Raw genomic sequence first — 22,041 nt, 5'->3', positions numbered from 1 at the left:
AGATATACAGTACTGGGCAAAAAATCCGATCAGTTAAGTGTGCCCTACATAATCTCTCGTAAGTTCGTTATTTTAATTTGTATTTATACAACAAAACTCTGCTGTACCGTTAGATTGTAGTTTCTCGCAGTGGTAAGTTTTTGAAGTGCGTTAATTGAAAAAATAGCAAAAACACGTGAAATGAGTGATATCGACCAAGGAGAAATAATTACCTTATTTCATAAAAAATATAGCACACGACAAATTCCGGTCGTTGTGCTGACTTTTTAAAAAAAATTCCGGGCCACTGGGTGCACTACCCGGAAACAGGATTCTGGAAGGACGAGAAAGACTGCATCAGCCGAAGACAGACTGATGTGGAAATTCTGTCTGCGGGATCGGTTCAAAAGTTCATCGGACATTAAAAAAGAGCTCCAGGATTCCATTGGGACAGAAATTGATGCATCAACGGTTCGTCGGAGGCTCATAGAGGGCAGATTTCATGGCCGACGTGTCACAAAGAACACTTTTTTAAATGGAGGAATGCGGAAGCAACGCTATTTATGGGCAAAGGACCACAAAAATTGAACCCTGAAACAATGGCAAACTGTAACATTCTCCGATGAGTTCCAATTTAATATTTTTGGGTCAGATGGGATCCACCGCGTATGGAGAAGATCAGGTGAGCGATTCAGTGGGGAGGGTATTCAAATCACAGTACACCAGCGGGTGAGCAGGATGATCTAGGGCTGCTTTTCGTTTTATGGTGTGAAAGGACTTTCATGAATTGATGAAACAGTCAATGGTGCAGCCTATAAACAAATCTTGGAGGAGCATCTGATACCTTGTATTGAAGAGCAATATCAGTATTTAAGTGGAGTCATCTTTCAGGACGATTCTGCTACCTTTCACAGGGCCCATATTGTAAGTAGTATTTTTTTTTATTTTCTCCAGCTGTTTTATAAGAAATATTGAAGGTTTTCCAATTATTTAACCTTTTTTTGGTTTGGAGGTGCGCAAGTTTCTGGCCGAAAATTCAGTAAAGCAGCTGACTTGGCCCGGGAACAGCACGAATTTAAAACCCATAGAAAACTTGTGGGCACTAATGGAGAAAAAGGTAGCTGCACAGAAGTCGAAAAGCCAACATGAGCTTGATTTAATCCTCTTAAGGATGTGGAATGATGTAGTTGACCTGCATATTCTGCAGAATCTTATTTAATCAATACAAGCGAGGATAAGAGCCGTAATTAAGAAAAAAACAGGTGCAACGAAATACTAATTCAACATTTATGAGTTTATTGTTTAGACAAGTGTTGTGATTGATATGAAACATAAACCAAATTTACCTATTTTTCGTAAAGTAGACTAATTTTGAACAAAAGTCCCTCCTGAAAAATTTTAAATAGTTTTTTCTTCTCCCAGAATTATTTTTAGTGCAAAATATCAATACACAAAAACCCTCATATTTACTTTTTTTATCAGCTCGATATTTTTTCTCAAAAATCAGATTTTCTTACTGATGGGATTTTTTTGCCCAATACTGTACATAAGCGTGCACATTTTGATAAGAGTTTTTGAATTCACCAGAAATTCAGTGCAAATGAGTATTCGGAGGGATTTGTGCGTTATCGTCCTAATTTCCTATTATCAACCGATGGAAACTAGCAATTCAGTTGATTTTTAAGGTTTTGTGTAAAACAAAACCTTATTAAAATCGGTTTACTGTCTGTCTGTCCGTCACACGCATTTTTCTCGGAGACGGTTGTAGCGATTACCAGCAAATTTGGTGAAAGGATGGGAACTGTGAACGCTCACGCATACAATGAGTTACATACTTTCATGATCATTTCTTTAACGGACCCATTCTCAGAAACTACTCAACCGAAAAATCTGAAAAAACCAAAAGGCTGCCACTATATGGTACCTTCCATACCGATATCCTTTCAAATAAAGTTAATAACGGTATATTACTATATTTTTTTGTTATTGGCTGCAAAACCCCCTTGAGTTCATCCTATTACCACGAAATGCAGTAATGTAGGCTATTACATACAGCATGATTCTACCAAGTTTGGTTGAAATCGCACTATTATTAACGAAGTTATAATAGGTCAAAGTTGTCGTTTCCTTGCAAATTCAAGACTATAAAAGCCAATATCACCCGAAAGTGGATACTCTCACATAATATATGCATATATTACGTGCTACGTACTAATGGGGCAAATGCACACTCAAATGTCTTTATATAAGAAATACACAAAACCTTTCATACCCGAAGCGTCCAGCTTCCGGTTTTCCGACTTGTTAATATTTTTCTTTACCTTCTTGTAATATCGGCTATTCTTTGAAAAAAATAATTAATAACTGATTAATGAGATTCTAGATAAAAATATTTGCAAATTTTTCTGACCAATTTTACTAAATTCACTTCCTGAAAACCGCTTCAAAATAAAATAATTTTGGATGAACCAGAAAAACATGGCCTATATCAACCACGTGTTCTATATAAAAAAAAGTAAAAAAAATAATCATCCACCAATTGGGATAATCAATCATTTTGATTTCTATTTGGAAATTTTCCAAGCTTAAAAATAAACGCCAAATCTTGCACTTCACAGGCGATAGATCTGTGAACCTGGTCTACAAAGGGGAATTCGGCAAAAGCCATGCATAAATTTCATTTGTTAGCCGAATCACACATCACTCTCTGCAAGTATTTAAAATTCTAGATACATTCTAGCGCCGTGCGGGCGGACGTTCTTGTGATATGACTAGGCATTTTGTTGACGACACTGATAGAACCCCCCAGAAAGGCCTTGAACACTTAAGAACGTTATACTTTTTTGCATTCCGAACGAATCACGTTCCTACATACTTAGATATACATATATTTTCTTGATTTTTCTTCGTCTAATCTTTTCTTTGAAGATTAATTCAACGAATCTTTTGATGAGTTCAATAAACTTAGACTTAATTTAGATCAAGCTGCACGCTGGAAATTTTTCAGTAGTTTTGTGTTCGCATGGTTATAATATGCAAATTTTTTCTCTTTCTTATGAATAATTAATGGAACAGCTGGACTAGTTCAGTCTCTGGGATTTACCGGACAACACATGTAAATTTTATCACATAATAGGTGAGATTCTATGAAATTATGGAAATTAATTGCTGCAAATTGTGTTTACTCGTCTCAAGCATTTTCAGGGATAGAATAAAGTCACGCGCTGTCTGTATGCTTATAAATGGTACCTATTATCATAACAATATATGCAATTTATAGTGCTTTATTATATTCAGACATACGTACATACGTGTGTAGGTGTTAAACATCAGCTCCTTTTTCGCAGCGGGGTCGGCGCGTTTAGATCGGTTACCCCATTTTGATTGCTCATAGATCTGATCTAGATGGAGTCGCGAAAATCTCAAATTACCATCAAGTATATCAAACTTATGTTGTTTGGCCTTTTGGTCATTTGACATCGACTTTGACGTACAGACCAATCTTGGCAAGCAAGGTCTCATCAGTGCGAATTACATGTCCATACCATCGAAGGCTCCACCCTCGTAATTTTTTCACTGTCGATGCAACCCTATATCCTAATGACTAGTGCTGCCAGATTCTCAATGGTTGGTAAGAATTACTAAGCCCTAAACGGACCCTTCCGTGGACCAAAACCAGAAGGAGTATGTTGCTCCCCATTTAGTCCGGTCCGGCATTAAATTGATGCGGATTTAGGACCCCACAATTCTTAGAAAAAAAAATAGTTTCAGCTCTGGCCAAGCTCTGGTCTATAGGGCGAATTTACGCTCACTATAATTGGTAGTCATATTTTGTTCTGCGAATTATATAAAGGAGCACTTAATATCGCGCTGCTCCCAGGACAGAGGTGAGGCAGCGTCTGAAGATTTGCCTCTGTCCTGGTAAGAAACCGTAAAGCCGTCATTGCCTCATATTTTAAAAGTTTGGGTGCTAAGCCCTAAACTAGGGGTCCCTGGACAAAAAAAAGAGGGAGTAAGTTGCTCCCCATTTGGTTTGGTCCGGCATTAAGTTGATGCGGACTTAGGACCCCACAATTCTCAAAAAAAAACGAATTACTTTTTATTCGTACGTATCGACGATATTCAGTCAATTTATACTCTTGAAAGCAATCGAAACGACGGGACGGTTCTACCATATTTCCACCTGAAAACTACAAAATTATCCCTGTGGAGTGTACGTGACACTCTAATTAGTTTGCACTCGATCGAGTCCATAGATAGGTTGGAATCACTCTTCACTACTTAACCTACGTCCTAACCCCACAAATCTTAACGTTGACTCGATAGACGTTATTTTCATCTTTATATTCTCTGAGAGAGAGAGAGAGAATTCGATTGAGTGATTTCACAGCTTCCCCAACGATCCCTTCACATGGACAAGTTCCTTAAAGTCCTGGTTAACTCGGAACTCTCTTATGTACTGAGCTCCTCATCGCTACCTCCCAATCAACACGTGATAGATGTTATACGGTAAGCACATTTAAATTTCTTTTAATCTTCTAATCTAATTTCTTTTTTCGTAGCATATCTTCCTTTGTCAGTATTTTTCAACGTCCCTTCCAAAGAAAGAAGAAATTTACTCCTGCTACAATCAATCAAAATTAAACAAAAATCATCAAAATGCTGGTAATCTTTCAACCCAGTCCCATTTCTGTTCTACGTAAAAAATCAGAACTTCTGCATAAGAAAAAAATCAATTGCTAAACGTCTACAAGATAACCTCGTTCATTGCCAAGAATAATTAGGTGCTAATATCACTACTTAGTTATCTTATCACAGAATAATAACTGGGGCATAATTTTTTTCGCTGCTTTCGTATTTTCCATTTTTTGCATGTTGATAATCTATGTTTTGAGTCATTCACCTCATTACCGAACATATGAAAATAAGCAAGCAAGAAAAAATTATCGAGCAATTTCACAAGATGTGAAGAAAGTGGAAAATATATGTTGACCAATACAGGACTGACCTTGTTATTTGGAAAGGTTATGACGGAGCTTAGTATATTCTCGTTTATAAATAAAGTAATAAGAAAGAAGTTGATTCGCTTTATCAGTATCAAGAAACAATCACTAAGACACATTGAATAGTCGGGGTTTTTTTTCTGTCAGATACAGATTCATATGGTTCTCTTTGATGACCCAATTCCTTTGTCGATCTTCATATAATGCGGTCGTTCTATTTTTAAGGCCACACAAAATTCCCACTTAAACGATATCGAGAAGCATAATCGAAATTTTTCCGCAAACGAAAATCCATTACGGAATCTCTTCAAGAAGCCTCTGACAATTCATGACGCCTGAATCATTCATTTGGCATGTTATTTGGTATTTCCGTCATTAACATGGTAGACCGGAAGGGTCAAAAACTCTCAGGTTGGCTGCTACAATCAGATCCGAGTGGTTCATAAGCGCATTCAAACTATCCATGATGGAAGGGGTATTTTCGGCCATTGGAAGGTGAAAAATTGGGAAATCCTAGAAGATGTGTCCACTTTATTCTTCATGACAGATGTCTTCTATGGTGAAGATGTCGGAAACGGTTGCTATACAACTGATTGCTTGCATCTATCAGGCTAGCGACATTATAGATTTCGGCCAGCTTGTTCTAGCTAATCTTAAAAAAATCGGAAAGGTTAGGTTCTCGGTATTATGTTGGTATTTTGTCTTACCTAGCTACAGTCCATAAGCTTAGAACTTAAAGAATTATCGGGGGAAAATAATTGACCACTTATACAATTCGCGGCCATGATGTAGTGGCAGTCACCTGACTCACTTGTGGAAACATGGCGACGCAGAACTTGAAAAAATGGGCCCATGGTGCCGCCAGTGAGAATATTTTTAGGTATATAGAATGCTGCCGAAACCTTGGTGTGATCAAATACCCTTAGAACTTCGGTTTAATTTAAGATGGAAGGGCAGGACATAGACTCTATTTTACAAAAAAAAAACAAAAAAAAGCAAAAGTAGGTGAGGAGAGGCGATCCTAGCGCATCAACGGAGGACGAATTGTTTGCCTGTAATCAGAAGGCAACAGCCGCCGATCACAATCGGGAACACGCAGTTGGCGCCAGCTGCCTACAGCATCCGTGGTAAAACCATTGACTGGCGGGACTTCTGATAGTAAGGCGGAAGACAGACTGTCAGTTTTCTGCCCTTGTCCTTATAATAAGTGTAGGGCGTACTAGCTATACCATAATCGAAATTATCGCTCACGAATCTCCTCGCAAAACTATTACAGGAAGAAACGAAAGTCAGCTGGAATCCTCCGATTTCAGAAAAAGTCTAATTACGCTAGCCAAAGGAATAGGATGTGCAAGGTTATGGGAACTTGGACACTTCATCAGGAAACAAGACAAATAAGTTCTTGAAATTTTTCAGCGGCTTTTCAATTCCACTAGCGGCAAACTGTCGCCGTCGTATGAAAATCAAGCTGTCTGAGATGTTTATTGAGTACATAGTTGACAATGCGCCGGGCAAAAGAAGTACCCCGCTTTGAAATTGATCCAGGAGCACCATGGCATATCATCCCATGGCATGCGTTTCTAACGCATGGAACGCTTGGAAAAGTATAAAACCCAAACGAATTTCATATGACTCGATTCCTTCGAAATCTGTTGCTTGGATATGATTACCAGAATTACGAATTGATTAAGATGAGCTTCTCCAATGTCTGCACTTTCACAACCCTGCGATACCTGCGGATGGAGGAAGAGCCTCAAGGGAGCAATTTAACAGCCCTGGAAAAAGAATACCAAAGTGAAAGTATTTCAGTTTTCAAGATCAGACAACAATCCAGTTGACACCCATAACGGAATGCTGCAGGAAATGAAAATTTGTCGTTCTACCAGAATCATTGTTTACTGCTAGCTTCTCACAAAAAGAACCACATGTATGTGGTCTTATCACAGGATAATACTATATATATTGCAGGAGATATAACAATAAAATAACTCTTCAGCGAAAAAGGGGTCGATCGAAAGAGGCCCAGATAGATCCTTTGTCAGAAAGTATGTATGCACTTTTTGACAAAAATACATGCCTTTCTCAGTGTTCTGATCCAAATTAACGAAAGTGATGGGTAGATTTTTGATTTTATTAATAATAATAATAATCGTTGGCGCAACAATCCATATTGGATCAGGGCCTTGAAGTGTGTTAGAGCACTTCATTCAAGACCGTAACGGTACACCACAGTACACTGTGGGAGGCAATGTGGTCAGCATTGCGCTCGCCCGAGATTATTACCCTGATTTGACTCAGGTACTCATTCACAGCTGAGTCGACTGGTGTCCGACATCCAATCACGATAACAAATTCCTCTGCCCCCAGCGAGATTTGAACCGCGACCTTCCGCTTCGACAGCCCAGCGCTCTAACCACTTGAGCCATCCGGACACTTTGATTTTATTGGTACGAAGTTATCGGTATTGTCACACAGATAGTGCACCAACATTCTGCTTCACAAGTTCATCCTTCCGCATGGAGAACTGAAGGACGACCAATTAAAGATATTTTCGAATCACAATTGGATACTCCTTAATATGAACCTTGCGGTAAAGGTTACGAAACGATCTAGAAAATCTACATAGGAGGGCTAACTACAGAAGTTTGGTCAGAATATTGGAGGTAAATTTTCCATCACTCCGACTGGTTGAGAATTTAGTGAAGATAATAAAAGTCATCTTTAAAATCTCTTGCCCGAAAAAATCTAGCACAAAGGCATTGCCATCGTGAAGTAATGAGAATCTATCTTATCTCAGGAAGATGACTAGAGAAATATCCAATATATAATAATATAGTATTGACAGCCATACATGACTGCCTGAAAATGTGTAAGGGTGCCATCAGGACTAGCTGCACTAATGTAAAAATATTAAGCGTGTGTTGTGGTTAGTGAGTGTGGGGAGCTTTGTATCTTTTTTGAGATTAGGCAGCTCTGGTCGCTAGTAAACTTTGATTCAATTCTCACGAAGGAAAGAATCAGCTATGTAATGAACATGTTGTCACCATATACATTTCCTAGCCCAGACAAGATAGTACCAGCTATGGTTCCCTAGGTAATTAAGTGTTATTGAACGAACAACGTACCATAAGTAATTCACATTGACTGCCTTCCTGGGCAAGAAGGTCATCTAAATAGTAATAATTCAAGAGGTTCTAATCAAAATTGGAGAGGGTCTGTGACTTATTGGATAGTATTTACGCTAGAGGCCGGAGTACTTCAATCAGATTTGAAAGGCAACCATATTACCATGACCATAAGCAAAGGGACGTCCCAGGGGCACAGTCTTCCCGGTATTCCTACAAAAAGTCAAGAATCAAATCTTGACGAAGTTCAAAAGGGAATTGTTAAAAGTGATTTGATGAAAAGTCTTTTGTAAAAAATGAAGATTTCGGTTCCTACAATGTACTGTAGTCTTGTAGTGTACTATTGCGGTCTTGAATGAAGTAGTCTTACACGTTTCAAGGCCTTGATCAGCCAACGATTATAATTATTACTCAATTACAATTTATCCCACCCTCATTTATGGTTCTGTTGTGCAGTGACCCATGCTGAGCAGTAATTACAATGGGACCAAGATTAACACATTGATGTTGATGGTGTTACGGGGCTTAAGCTCTTTGCTACGGGATTCCCGACTAGGACAGACTAGAGTTGAAGCAGGAGATTTGATTCATAAATTCTTCCAAGGTAGATCAGCGAAGACACTGTGTGATCTAACTTCTTATGGATATATATAATATATAGTTATTTCCACTGACAGTTAAGTCTACATCGAAGCTTTGAGTCAACGATGGCATCCTCCAAGGCCAGAAAAGAGACAAACTTACCAGCCGGGGCGATTCGTTCAAAATCTTTTTCCACTAGACTATCGAACAGGAGAATATAGAAGAAAACTTGCGGGTCGTCGAACTGGCGAAAAGGGTTCTGTTTATGGCTTCTTCCTACAACAGAAGCCAGAGACGTGCGAACCTTCATAGACTTGCCTATTGAAAGGAGTTTTCCAGAAATATAGAAGAAGCAAGAGTTGGCCCTGCTCATAAAGGAAAACTGGGATTCCACGCAACTATTTGCATACACTCCACTATATGCTGGACCTAGCTGGCAAGCTGCTTGGAGAAGTGCTAAAGCCACGAATGGTAGAAGCTATTCAGAATTTTGGCGGTTTCTCTGAAAAGCAACACACTTTCAAACCAGAAAAGTCTGGGAACAAGAAGATGTATTCACTAGCGTGAAATATGCTCAGTGTGGAAATTATTTCGCGAGATGTGAAATGCTCAAGTTCATCAGGAGTCTGAATCTCTTGTGAATGTTATTGCAAGTCGTCGAAACATGCGGATACAGGTTGCTTCACTTTAAAAAAAACAGTGATATTATCTTTGTCATCAACCCGCTCAAACGGGCAGTGAAATATCGATAACTGAATCAAGGTGAAATGTAATGGTAATACCAAGCCAGCTCATGGCAAATGGCGTAGGTCCTACGCAAAGCAAGCATAATCAATACTAATTTGGTACTGCTATATGGCAACGATATACGCAATGATTTACTTCAGTCGCCTGTACAACGTACATCTGCGCTTACAGTAGCCGCAACATATCGCACAGTATTCGAAGCAGCAGCTCCGGTTGTTAGCGGCGTCATTCCTATTCGTTTGCTCTCTCATTAGAGAAAGAAGCAGGAGTTTCAACTATTTAGGTAACTGAGCTACCAAGGGAAGTTTAACAAATGCATATCCTTTCCCTTCTTTTGGTGTACCACAAAAAATCCTTTTTGAACTAACTATAACTATTTTTGACTGATTGCTTTACCGATGCATGGCAATGACCTTAAACTCTTTTCTGCTGCAGTTCCTTTACTATATGTGCTACTTTACAGTCGAACTAAGCATTCTGGTTCACTTATGGTCTATAAATGATAAACTCGACTTTGACGGGCACTGCCTTAATGTCAGGAATCTCGCTGCAAATGTCCAGCTTTTCATTACATTCCTCTATCGATTTTTCCTTTCCCGAAACGTCCTTCACACTCTTTAACTCCTTTGTTCAAAGTGTCCTAAAACAGTTGCGAGATATAGTCCCCTTTTCGGAACTGTGATTGCCTTGCCCTCGAAAAAGTTCAATGTAATTTTGCCCGATACTTTTTTTAAGAGCTCCATCATGTTCCTTTATCCTGTATCCTTTATCTTAGCAGTAATGATGAGAGTTATTCCGATCGGTCTCCATGCTGCCGAGCGTAGGCTTATATACCTCAGAAAAGGCGAATGGAAATAAGGAAGCTGTCGCTTGTGAAGAGATAGGCCGTACTCTCCGGGCATGGTAGCAATCTTAGGAAAGAGAATCGAGAGGAAGATGGACCGCATATCTTTAAAAGATCTGCTGCCGCTGTTCAATCGAAAGCACGGTGAGGTTGACTGTTACTAACCCATCTGCTCAGCAGGCATGGGCATTTTCAATTTTACCTGCACACAATCGGGACACCCCACTGCATTTACTGCGAGAATGTGATGGATGAAGCCTGCCACACCTTTTTCTTCTGCAGAATGTGGGAGCACCATCGCCATCACCTTTCGATAGAAGGGTGTCTTCGGTCGCCGGACACAATAATTGAAGCTGAGCTGCAGAGTGAGGACACGTGGGCCGATCGATACGTTAAACTCAAGGCATCCTTAAGGTAAAAGAGGACGGTGGATAGGAGAAATATCAGGGTAGCTAAGGCTCCTTGAATCTATGGGGTTTCGTTCCTATACTAAATTGGTCTGGTCTGAGGTAATGTGCCAAACGGTTCTGGGTCAGAGTCCTGGATGCTCCAGGGGATATTTTAGTTGGTAGTCTGTCTGAGACAGGAGTCCGACATTTTGTGCATAAATGCATTTCACCTGCCTATAAAAAAATCCATTATCTAAAACTACACAGAATCTTCCTCGATAGACTTTCTTTCTTCCCTTATTTTCGTTCCTCGGTGCAATAGCCTATTACAGCTTGGTACGTTAGACCTTTCCTCCCATTACAGTTTTAAAGCTTCGTTTGGTTTATTATTTTCGTTAAACAAATAAATAAAGCAGAATATCCGACCTCCATTTCTGGTGATGTGGAAATAGATGATGCTGGAAATTTTACTTCTTGAAAAGATGACTCAAATCGAGGAGCACTGAAGCATCACTACGAGATTTATTGAGGATATTTTTCGGCAAAAGAATCTGTGTTTCGATGAAACATGACGAATACCCAATAAACTAAGCCAACTAAATCAAGACTTCGAAGGAGAAAGTTAAAATTGCAGACTTCAACAAAGCCTTAAAAGCCTCAACGACAAGTGCAGACCCAGGTGCTTTTATAATAAGTAGTAATCCTCTGAAATGAACTCGAAACGTCAATCAATTGATGAATTGATTGATGGTGCATCAAGCATCTCACCTGCAGTTTGGCGTACATAGTATTTCCCCTGCAGTTTGACGTTTGACGTGGTATACTATCACCATTGAGATGCTACGTGTCTTCTCTCATATGTACATTTTGCACATGGGAACTTTGATAACGGCTCATATCGCTGCGTAATCAAAAATCGTCTATTCACTCTAAGATATAAGATGATTACTGCCAAAAAGCATGTCAGATGATAAACCACCCATGGAAATGTTTGATTTTCATATAAACTGCGCAGCTTTCTGTTAACCGGTGAAAACTCGATTTCCAATTAACTGAATATCTTATCAACTGTAATGACAATACCACATTATTTTTGATCTGATCGCAGTTCACTGATAAAAATTTTGATTGAATGCCTGTAGTTTTGCAACCATTTCACTTTTGAAGGTGGAAATCTGATATATCTCCCAAAATTATGTATTTCATTACACTTGTTTCACTTTGTTATCTGGCATTGAGAAATTGAAAAAATCATCCATATCTCATTGGAAATATCTCTCGTTTTTATACGAAAATAGGTTGTTTCAGGGTATGTATCTTAACTGCCTGATCCCTTGAAGACCCCAGATCGATGACTCTGAAACCCTTGCTACAGTTTTCTTAAAGAATGGGATAAGGTACTTTCAACGGATGATTTTTTTCAGAACAGTCTGAGCCTAGCCTAATTGTTGCATAAAGAAAGACAGAATATAAAATATGACCACCCAATTCATCTTAATTGTTTATGCAATCTTCTGCTGAGTATGTGCAATTGATCTAATATCCGCCACGTCCAATCGTAATGGACACTCGTGCAACGCGTTCAATCTTTAAATATCGACAAATCTGCAGATATTTCACGGTAATTGCATGATATATCTATCAAATCAGCCGAATCGATTCGTTTCAACCATTGTATATTTATATGGCAGAATAAAAGAGTAAAACGATAATACTCAGATTTCATGCATGAAGCAGTCGAAGTGTAAAATTAGTACAACTTATCGTCATAAATCATTTAGAGTTGATCTATATTGTGGTATGACCGATAGGGTATTGTATGATTCTGCAGGGAGCACCTACTTTGATAAAATTCATGCGCTATTTGCAGTCAAAATATCGACTTTGCACTTTGGAAAATTCCATGAAGATAAGCATGGGGCGAGTGTGAATGACTGGTGGATGTTCAGTTTTATCAAAATATATAAATTAAATTTGGACTTATGGGGGTAGTTGACTTATATATCTAACGGCCAAGGGGCATTTCGATATGGAATAAGTGATTTTTCTTCTAAGTTATAAATAAAAAGCAACTGGAACGTGAAGCTTTAATTGAGATTATATTAAAGTAGATAAAAGGCTTTTCGTTGAATTGTTCGAAATATGCAACTTATTTACTACTATTTTACACAAACAGAATCATCTTTCTACTTCAAAGTGTATCCCTAGTACTGCCATCATTTGAATACTTTTGCAAAATTCTCAACAAAATATTTTGGTCATCATAAAATGACTAAGTGAACTCAGGTTCCGCCACTTTAGCCAAAACATTTGGTCTTCAAATTCAACAACAATATCTTTCAAGTGATGAGCGGAAGCAGGTGCATTCCGCGATAGAATATGGATTCCCGACATTTGTGCGTCTATAAATCTAAAGAAAATATAATTATTCCAACTTACATTTCTTTGGCATAGAGCTCATGTGGTATAGATGATAGAACACCAGCACCGTCACCAGTGTCATTGTCACAAGCGCATGCACCACGGTGATTCATCCGTTCTGACAAGGTCTGGGCATTACGTAGAATCTGTTGGAAAAATAATTTTAATTAGTTAATTATCTACATCTAACGCATATTTAACTAATGAATCCAAATTTGGCACAGATTTGAAATATCTGAGTTAGACAAGAAATTGTCTAGCCAACAAATTAGTTTTGGCAAACTTTTTTGTGATAAGCAAATTTGTAGTATTTTGTGACTCGATTTAATATAATTTTTAATGGGTTTTTATATTATTATGTATTATATTATTAAAAATTCCCAAAATTTCCAATCAACCTGGAAAATTTCCCATGATGACTCCATGGAAATTGTTCGAAAAATCATTCTTTGGAAGCAGCCATGTAGCCGACTGTTTTTCGACACAATGTTAGCTTTTTAACCATAGTCATGATTAAATGATTGTGATAATTTAATTGCGTTTCAAGTTATTAGATATGAACAATTTAAGCTGATGATGATGAAAATATGACCTCGCATGTTAGCACCTTAGATATTATCTTTAAAAATTAAATTTATTTTAGCATTTTTTCTGTTGAAAAATAACCACGAACAAACCCATATGTCAATTTGGACAACCTAACCTAAGCAAAGCTTTCAAGGCTCCTCAGCAAACATCATTTATCGCTATAATAAAGTCATTCGAGCAAATTCGGCCTTTTTAAGTGTCAATTCAACAAGGGTGTTAGTCTGACAATATACTTATGCAACCGATGCATTTGATGATTCTGATCCCTAATAAGGCATTCGCCCTCGGCCGATATTGGTGGAAATCGCAGTTGTTGGCAATTGGGGTGCAACTTAAAAACCACATATTTGTAAATATATATTGTTTTGACATATTTTTGACAGTCACATTTATCACATGTAAAATTACTGTTCATGGTCTAATTCTCTCAGTGCAATATCAGCAATTGAAGTGCCAATTCCTATTTTACTTAATGGAAAATGTCACAATAGGAACCATCGAAGCAGCATTCAGGAAAATTGTTGCTAGTAGACAGACAACGTCCTAGCAAGCAGAAACGAGTTTAAGGACAAGGAGGCTGGATATAGACTCAAACCCGACTCAAGAAGAACTTGAAGCCACTTAGCCACTTCTAAGCATGATTCGGAAACAAGAAAATGGGGCACTTTATGGATTGAAGCCAAGGTACGTGAAAATGCATTTACTCATGCGTGCGCTGATGCTCGAACAAAACGAAGAAAGTTGTGGGGTAAACCGGGCGATGCATTAACATCCACAATAAAGTCAAATATCTAATCCTCGCAGCTCATATTCTGCAATTGGTGGTGTCAGTTCGGTGTGGTATACCATATTATGAGCTACCGATACCCGATGACACCACTTCTTCGGACTTCCATATATTTCAATCGATGGCACAAAGTCCAGATAGGACAGCACTTCTCTTCATATGTGCAAATAAAAAATTGAGCTAATTCGTGGATAGCATCAATGAACCCTTTTCCAACGTAGCATACGCATGCTACTACCACAAAACGTTCAAATCTTGAATCTAAAAACAGTTTACATTCCTCATTAACGTTCGGGAATCAAGAGTTAGCAGTTAGAATTGTCCCCTCGTTTGAAGGAAGGAAATTCGACGGCCAAGAAGATTACATGCAGAAGGAGCAAATTAAGTGGTTTGGGAGCACGGAATGTAATTGCGTATTCGCGGGGTAGGGACCAGGCAGCTTACTGGCTCGTGTTCTTGCGGTTCAGGTATTGGTGTGTCGATGGCGCCTAGATGATTTTCTTGCGTGTGTTTCCCCATTTCATGTGTCTAGCCATAAATAGCTGTCCGCGTAACCACGTGCTCGCAACCAAGTGGCCACACACGAAGGCACTGCATCACACACACGGTATTAACATCAGGCTTTATGGGATATCAGTCGACTCAGCTGTGAATGAGTGCCTGAGTTAAATCGGGGTAATAATCTCGGGCGAGCGTAAAGCTGACCACATTGCCTCCTACAGTGTTCTGTAGTGTACCGTTACCGTCTTGAATGAAGTGCTCTAATACACTTCAAGATCCTGATCCAAGATGGATTGTTGTGCCAACGATTATTATTATTATCTATGGTACTTTTCTCACACACGCACTGTAGACGGTCGAAAATGATGATGATTTTTTTCCACCATAGCAATGCGCCAAGAGACGAATCTTCTGCCACGTCTTCTATCACCGGTGTAGCTAAACGTATAACGACTCATTTCGATTGGGTCTAAAGAGTTGTAGATAAAATTCGAGTTTGGGGTTAAAATTATATGGCAAAACCGCGTTCGGGGTGAAAGTTATGAAGGTCACTATATTTCTCCTTATATCATTGAGATTTCTACAAAAAAAAAACTCCAAGTTCAGAAGGGAATACACTTCCTTTCCCTCTTACTCTCATCAGGATTGCACGAAAAACCCTGAGTAAAAAGGAATAAAATTCACAGGCACCTTTCGGTAGCCGGGTGGGATTCCCTGGATAGAAATCGCTACTTTTTACCTTCATGGGTTTGGTCTAAGTGGAATCGAAAGACAGTGATCTAACTATCCCTGTGATATTGAAGACTTGTTCTGCGATAAGAAAATTTTTCTATGACCTTTATTTTAGTGGAATTACCCCAGAATACTGGACTTTATTAGTGCACATCTTATACAAAACTATCAGATTGTGGGCTTGAAGATTTTTTACCAATAGTAAGATTTTTACCAATCGTTTGAAGCTTGACCTATTATAAAACGCGTTCTACCCACATACAATACCTCGGCGAACCTATGCGATCCACTAAATTTTTATTTTATTATTTATTAAATTTTTCTTTCCGAATCATTTTCAGTTTGAGCACCGTTTCTTCTTCTTAAACCTCAGTAGATCTTGTTTCAGCGGCTACATGCAAATCCGAGGAAAACATTGTCATTGTGAGTCCTACAGAAACCTTCACAGTAATGTATGAGATATGTGACTATTTGCGGTTGCGAACCCAGCTCCTCCGTAACACCAAGTTTGATACTGCCTGAATTTGAAGACATACTTGACAATATTGTTCTCAACGAAATGGAATGAAATTAAAAAGTGATTGCTGCTGATTTCGACGCTCAGTTCTGTTCAACAAAGCTAGTGAAAGCAATTTTCGGAAGGGGGTCTGGTTTGGTTGTTCACCTAACCTTTGTCAGTTCTGCACAGGCCCATGGCATGTTGTGGTACTTCAACGAGGACTACAGCCAGGCAGCCTTTTCTTAACCGACGTCAGGCCCCTTTGCAACAGTTTCCAATGAACAAACCTTCATGGCGGTGCGACTAGACACACCTATTGCTCCTAGGGAAAGAGCTCTCCATGTGACTCGATGTAGTGCACTAGCATCTAATGCGTCCATTCCTGGGAGAAGCATATTCTCTAGGAGAAGACCAACGGATTATTTTAAACCGACCGACGCCAACAGCATGGGTTCCGTAAAGACAAAACGGCCATTCACGCCATCGAATTGGCTACCCGCGTGGCCGTAAAGCTATTGACAGAAAGGATAGTGCCAATTGGAGCCTAATGCGGAAATCTCTGGCTGCACTGTTATTCGCAGCTGTCTCGGTGATATTGTCGATAGCTATTTATTAGAAAACAGGCTTTGGTGCGACACTGATGACGGACCCCAGGAGTGCTTTGTCTTGCAGGACTCCACACTGGGCCCATTGCTGTAGAACATCACGTACAGCGACGTACTTAATCTTTCGGTTTCCAAGAAAATCACGGTAGTTGATTACGCCGATGAAATATTTAGACTGACACTTGAGGAGGAAAAAGGTGAAGTGGTCTTAATCACCAAGCCCCGTAAGAGAAATTACCCCCGCATTAAAATTGGGAAGCATACCAACACTTCGAAATCGGCCGTCAATTATTTCGGAGTAATGATAGGCGCTAAGCTGTTATAAGCAGCACATACACTATGATCGTCGCAAAATATTCCTCTGACAAGGATGATATTCAACTTAGGAGGGCCACGGTATAGCCGGGGTGGTCAGATCGATCTTGCCCCATGTAGCCTCTGTTCGGGGAAATGCACTTCAGATCAAATGTATGCACATAAACTGAGTGCATCCTACAGAATAACAATCCTAAAGGTATGTTCTGCCTTCAGCACCACGTAGAATAATGAAGTGTTCGTTATCTTGGGAATGATATCGAATGACAACTTGACATATGATACGACGCGCATATATAATGTGAAGTCCACCTCGCAGACGAAGAACGTTGAAAGGAAGGGATCTATAAATATATGGTAAAGGCGTTGGGAACCCTCAAGATTGAGTTGGTGGGCCCTGGAGAGGCCAGTCCCTACCATCTATTAATAACTCGAGAGACAACAGAGCGAAATCAGTGGTAATCTCGCCCAATTTCGATAATTACCGCCAGTACCGGTACAGTTTTACCTTATCCTAGTGTTCAGGTTGTGATGGAGACCCCGAAGACATGGAAAAAACACACAGATAGGGAACTGATTTTAATAAGATTTTGTTTCGCATAACCCCTTAAAAAACAATCAGCAAAATTTGGATAGGCTTGCATAATGCGCTAAACGTGCGCTAATCGCTTGACAAAAAGAAACAAGTGAAAGAAAGAGAACAATGCATTCACAGCTTAAAAAATGTCTTGAAACTCTGCCTAATACTATTATGAATCAAAATCTTTAAAAGTGGATAAATCGTCCATCCATCATTTGGCCGGAAATGGAGGAAAGAACACCATTTGCGTTCATGGCAAAACAGTAAGCCCTTCAGGCCAAAAAATTCATTAAAACTGAAAATTTATGATTTTTTCAATAAGTTCTGAACTAAACTGGCCAGTAATCACTGTTGTGGACCCCAGAAATTTCCCACTTTTCTCAATTCAAATTTTCACACATGCATACATATATCAAATTTCATTGTCTACTCTTTAAGTTTCTAAAATGAACTTAAGGAGTTTAGGATATTTTAGCGAATTTTCCGAATCATGGCTGAGATGCTTTAGTGGGGTCTGAATTATCACAACACCACGGCCGTGGTCAAAAGACTAGCGTCGTTCCGCTTTTGCCACTCTCTCCAGTGGAAAATTTGACACTTTTATATCGTGACATGTAGCCCGAATGCGGCAAAAATTATTGAAACTGAAAATTTTGACAAAACTCGCCATTCATGAATTGTAAATAATACAACGATACGTTTTGATATCAATTTTAATTCATATTAGAAAAATGCCTTTTTCCCTTTCTTTTTCTATCTATATATGGTTCATATGTAAATGAAATCCAGAATTCATGTTTATTTGCTAAGTTTCTGTAAATAAAGCGGGGGTTTTCCATAGTTGAAGTTTCTTATTTTGGCGAAACTGTATCTTTCCTATCTTTTTGACTGAACGTATAATGTAATTCAACTCACTTCCATTCACAGCTAAATTGAATTGCTGATTAGCGGGAAAGTGTGTCTTGATCGAAATAATAGAAATTGGATGAAGTTACAGAGGACTGAGAAATTCAATCTCATTCAAGAGCTTCCATTGTATCCATAACATTTCTTATAAAATTTGATCTGGCCTTTTTCCCTACAACTGCTTAGCCTAAATTGATTAGTTGTATTGATAAAATGTAATCATCCCAAGAGCTTCTGGCAACTTATGATAAATAAGACAATCCTGGTCCCCCCAGTTCATGTCATTGGCTTAGAAGAGTAGATATTCTTTGTGAAATCAATATGGACGAGGTTCTGGAGTTACAAAAGATTTCTTCGCCCGTGATAATTTTGGAAATTCCATGTTCTTTCCTGCTTAAGATGCGACATAAGAATGTTATTTTCTCGATATTTGAAAGGACGCTTTTCTCAATGCAAAACAAAATCAAGGCTTCTTTTTAAGGTTTCTATGGCAAGTTCCAATCTATTGAAATTATAATTACTTTAAACAAATATTTTTCTTTGCTATGTAAAAACTTATCTTGTAAAAAAATTAAAAATGGTCCTTTATTTTAGAACATTTCTTTATACATCATCTCCAAAAGAATATTTAGATCAAAAAGAACAGGAGCTCTAATCGCATATGCTACCTCGAAATATTTTATAATAAAAATAAGTCAGAATACCGAACGGATTTTGAGGTATATATGTTACCCATTTAGAGCCCTCTCTCCCTACGTTTATTGGAATATCAGAAATAGGATCAGTGTTATAAAGTACTAATCGAGCCCATTCATCTGATAGCCCACATTACCATATTCGGTGAAAAAAATTCCACACCCCCTCAAACTTAACACAAAATAGCGCTACTTTCTATATATAAAAGGATTAAGTTTTGTTTTGCAAACAAAACCTTAAAAACATAACCGGTCCAGCCGCAATCAGCATGCATACCCGTGAAAGTCTACCGGACCATCCGAAGACACGCGTCAATGTTTGGACTGTAGTAGAGAGAAAAGAAAGACCGCAAAAGAAATCGCGGTCGGACGCGCTGATTATAACAGTGATAAGTGAGCTAACAGATGAACAAATTTTGCGGAAGGTGAGGACAAATAGTTCCCTCCTGATCTTGTGAACACGGCAAAGCAACGGAGGTAAAAGTGGGCCAGCGTTGAATGATAGAATGCAAGGACCTAGACGAGACCACCACAATAGTCGAGACTCAACTTAGACAAGATTCGATCTTTGCGTTAAATGTGATAAGGCTCCTTAATGCAAGGCTATTGTGGCTGTCCGGATAGCTGAGTGGTTAAAACACAAGGCTATCGTACGGAAGGTTCACTAGTGGAAGTAGGATTTGTATTGTGATTTGACGTCGATATACCAATCGGTACTCAGACAGCCTTGCCGTTCGAAGCAGCGAAAAAAGCTACTGCTGTAGGCAAAATTCGAATCAGCTGGGTGAGCTGTCGACTGCGAGGACAGATAGAAGTGTTTAAAATGCCTGGAATTTGGACACATTCTAAGAAACTGAAATACAGGAAAATAACATCGACCATCCGGCATTTAAGAAGACGGTTTCAGCATTTCGTGAATGAAGTTTCTTCAGCTGAATTTAAACCATTGCCAGACAGTCCAGGACCTGCTGTCACAAAGCTTGTTAGAAAATAAAATTGACGTGCCCATCATGTGTGAATATTACAAAGATCCCCTCAGTGGTGTTCTTATATCAGACAGAAGCGGCAAAGCAGCAATCTGGAACTGCGGAAAGCAAGCAATCGAAAACACGAGCAATAGCGCGGAAGACGGAATATATGGATAACGACCATCGGGCGAGGTCGAGCGTAGGACAGGAGAAAAAGCGAATTAAGGAAACTGCAGTAGCGAGTGTTACATCAAAGAAACTTGCAAAGCCAATGTTTCCGGAAATACTTCTGTAGGAGGCGATACCAATGAAAAACGCAGAAGGAAAGATAATGCAGGTTCTCGAAAGGATTCAGAAAGCATGTGACGCTTCCATCCAAACGAATACCAACTTCCGGTGGAAAACTGAAATTCAAGAACTTCGCAAATTTTGCCTTAAAGCCAGGAGACAGTCAACGCAGCAGGAACCGACCTGAGTCTGATGAGTTGCGGAGCCGGTGTGCTACAATTCAGACGATGCACCTGTGGGGTTCTAAAAGGATCGCCCCTCTATCCCCCCCCCCTTTCTGTAAATGATAATAAATGATGGAATTTTTAAGTTGCAACTGCTCAAAGGCGTAAAGATCTTGGCACAAGATATTGAGGAGATCGAGGTCCTCACAAACGAGGCTATTTTTAAAATTAGATCTTGACTAGAAGACGCTGGTCTGATGCTCGCAGAGCATAAAACTGAGGTAGTTTTAATCACCAAATGAAGGAAGCAAACGTCGATAAAGACCAGAATTATACATAATACGTTCGCAACCAACGCTTAAATGCCTAGGATTCACGATCTACCAAACGCTGAAATTCAAGCCGAATTTTCATAATTTAGCAACAACAGCTTCCAGGGTTGCTACACTTTTAGGAAGAATATAGGTAGCCCTAGGCAAAACTGTCGGCTCCTTATCTTGGGGGTTGTCAATTCCATCTTGATTTATGCAGCTTCAGTCTAGGCATCGTCATTGAAGGTGCAAAATCGAAGTCCCATACCGATTGAGTGCATTGCGAACGTCATGCGCTTACCGTACGACATCAGACGAAGAAGCATGTGTGATAGCACGAATGGTCGCCATTAACATCTTGATGAACGATGATGATAAACGCCTCTATGACCCATCATATGCAATCGGCGAGCCCTGTAACTATCGTCGGCAATTAGTACGAAGTGAAGCTATTTTGGAGAGGCAAAAATGATGTGATGACTCACCGAAAGGACGCTGGACTCACAGGATTATTCCAAATATTTCAAAATGGATCAAACGAAGGCACAGTAAGCTAGCTACGACCTAACTCAATTCCTAAACGGACCACATGCTAGCTTCTGAAACAGCCTGGAGGGTAATGGAAAAATTAATGAAGGCGATCCATAACCTGCTGAGGAAAGAGGACCTCGGGGAAAAATAGCAAATAATAATAATAATAATAATCGTTGGCGCAACAATCCATGTTGGATCAGGGCCTTGAAGCGTGTTAGAGCACTTCATTCAAGACCGTAACGGTACACTAGGAGGCAATGTGGTCAGCATTGCGCTCGCACGAGATTATTACCGTGATTTGACTCAGGTACTCATTTACAGCTGAGTCGACTGGTATCCGACGACAAATCACGATACAAATCCCACTGCCACCAGTGAGATTTGAACCGCGACCTTCCGTACTACACCCTTGCGCTCTAACCACTCAGCTATCCGGAAAAATAGCAAATAACGGCACATAAAACCCTAAAAAGATGAA

At 39.3% G+C, this 22,041-nt stretch overlaps 1 protein-coding gene across 3 annotated transcripts in view; it reads right to left on the bottom strand.

The window, feature by feature from the left end:
- The window catches only part of LOC119650296 (glutamate synthase [NADH], amyloplastic), a 183,983-nt gene that overhangs the window by 44,886 nt on the left and 117,056 nt on the right, over positions 1-22,041 (bottom strand). For all 3 annotated transcript variants that reach the window (XM_038052932.1, XM_038052934.1, XM_038052933.1), the window contains one exon: positions 13,109-13,236. In XM_038052932.1, coding sequence (XP_037908860.1) covers positions 13,109-13,236 — 128 coding nt within the window. The remainder of the gene's footprint in view (positions 1-13,108; positions 13,237-22,041) is intronic.

Source organism: Hermetia illucens, chromosome 2, assembly GCF_905115235.1.
Source record: "Hermetia illucens chromosome 2, iHerIll2.2.curated.20191125, whole genome shotgun sequence".
Lineage (NCBI taxonomy): Eukaryota > Metazoa > Arthropoda > Insecta > Diptera > Stratiomyidae > Hermetia > Hermetia illucens.
The sequence above is the reverse complement of the archived record's forward strand: the minus strand, read 5'-3'. Positions and strand labels throughout refer to the sequence as shown.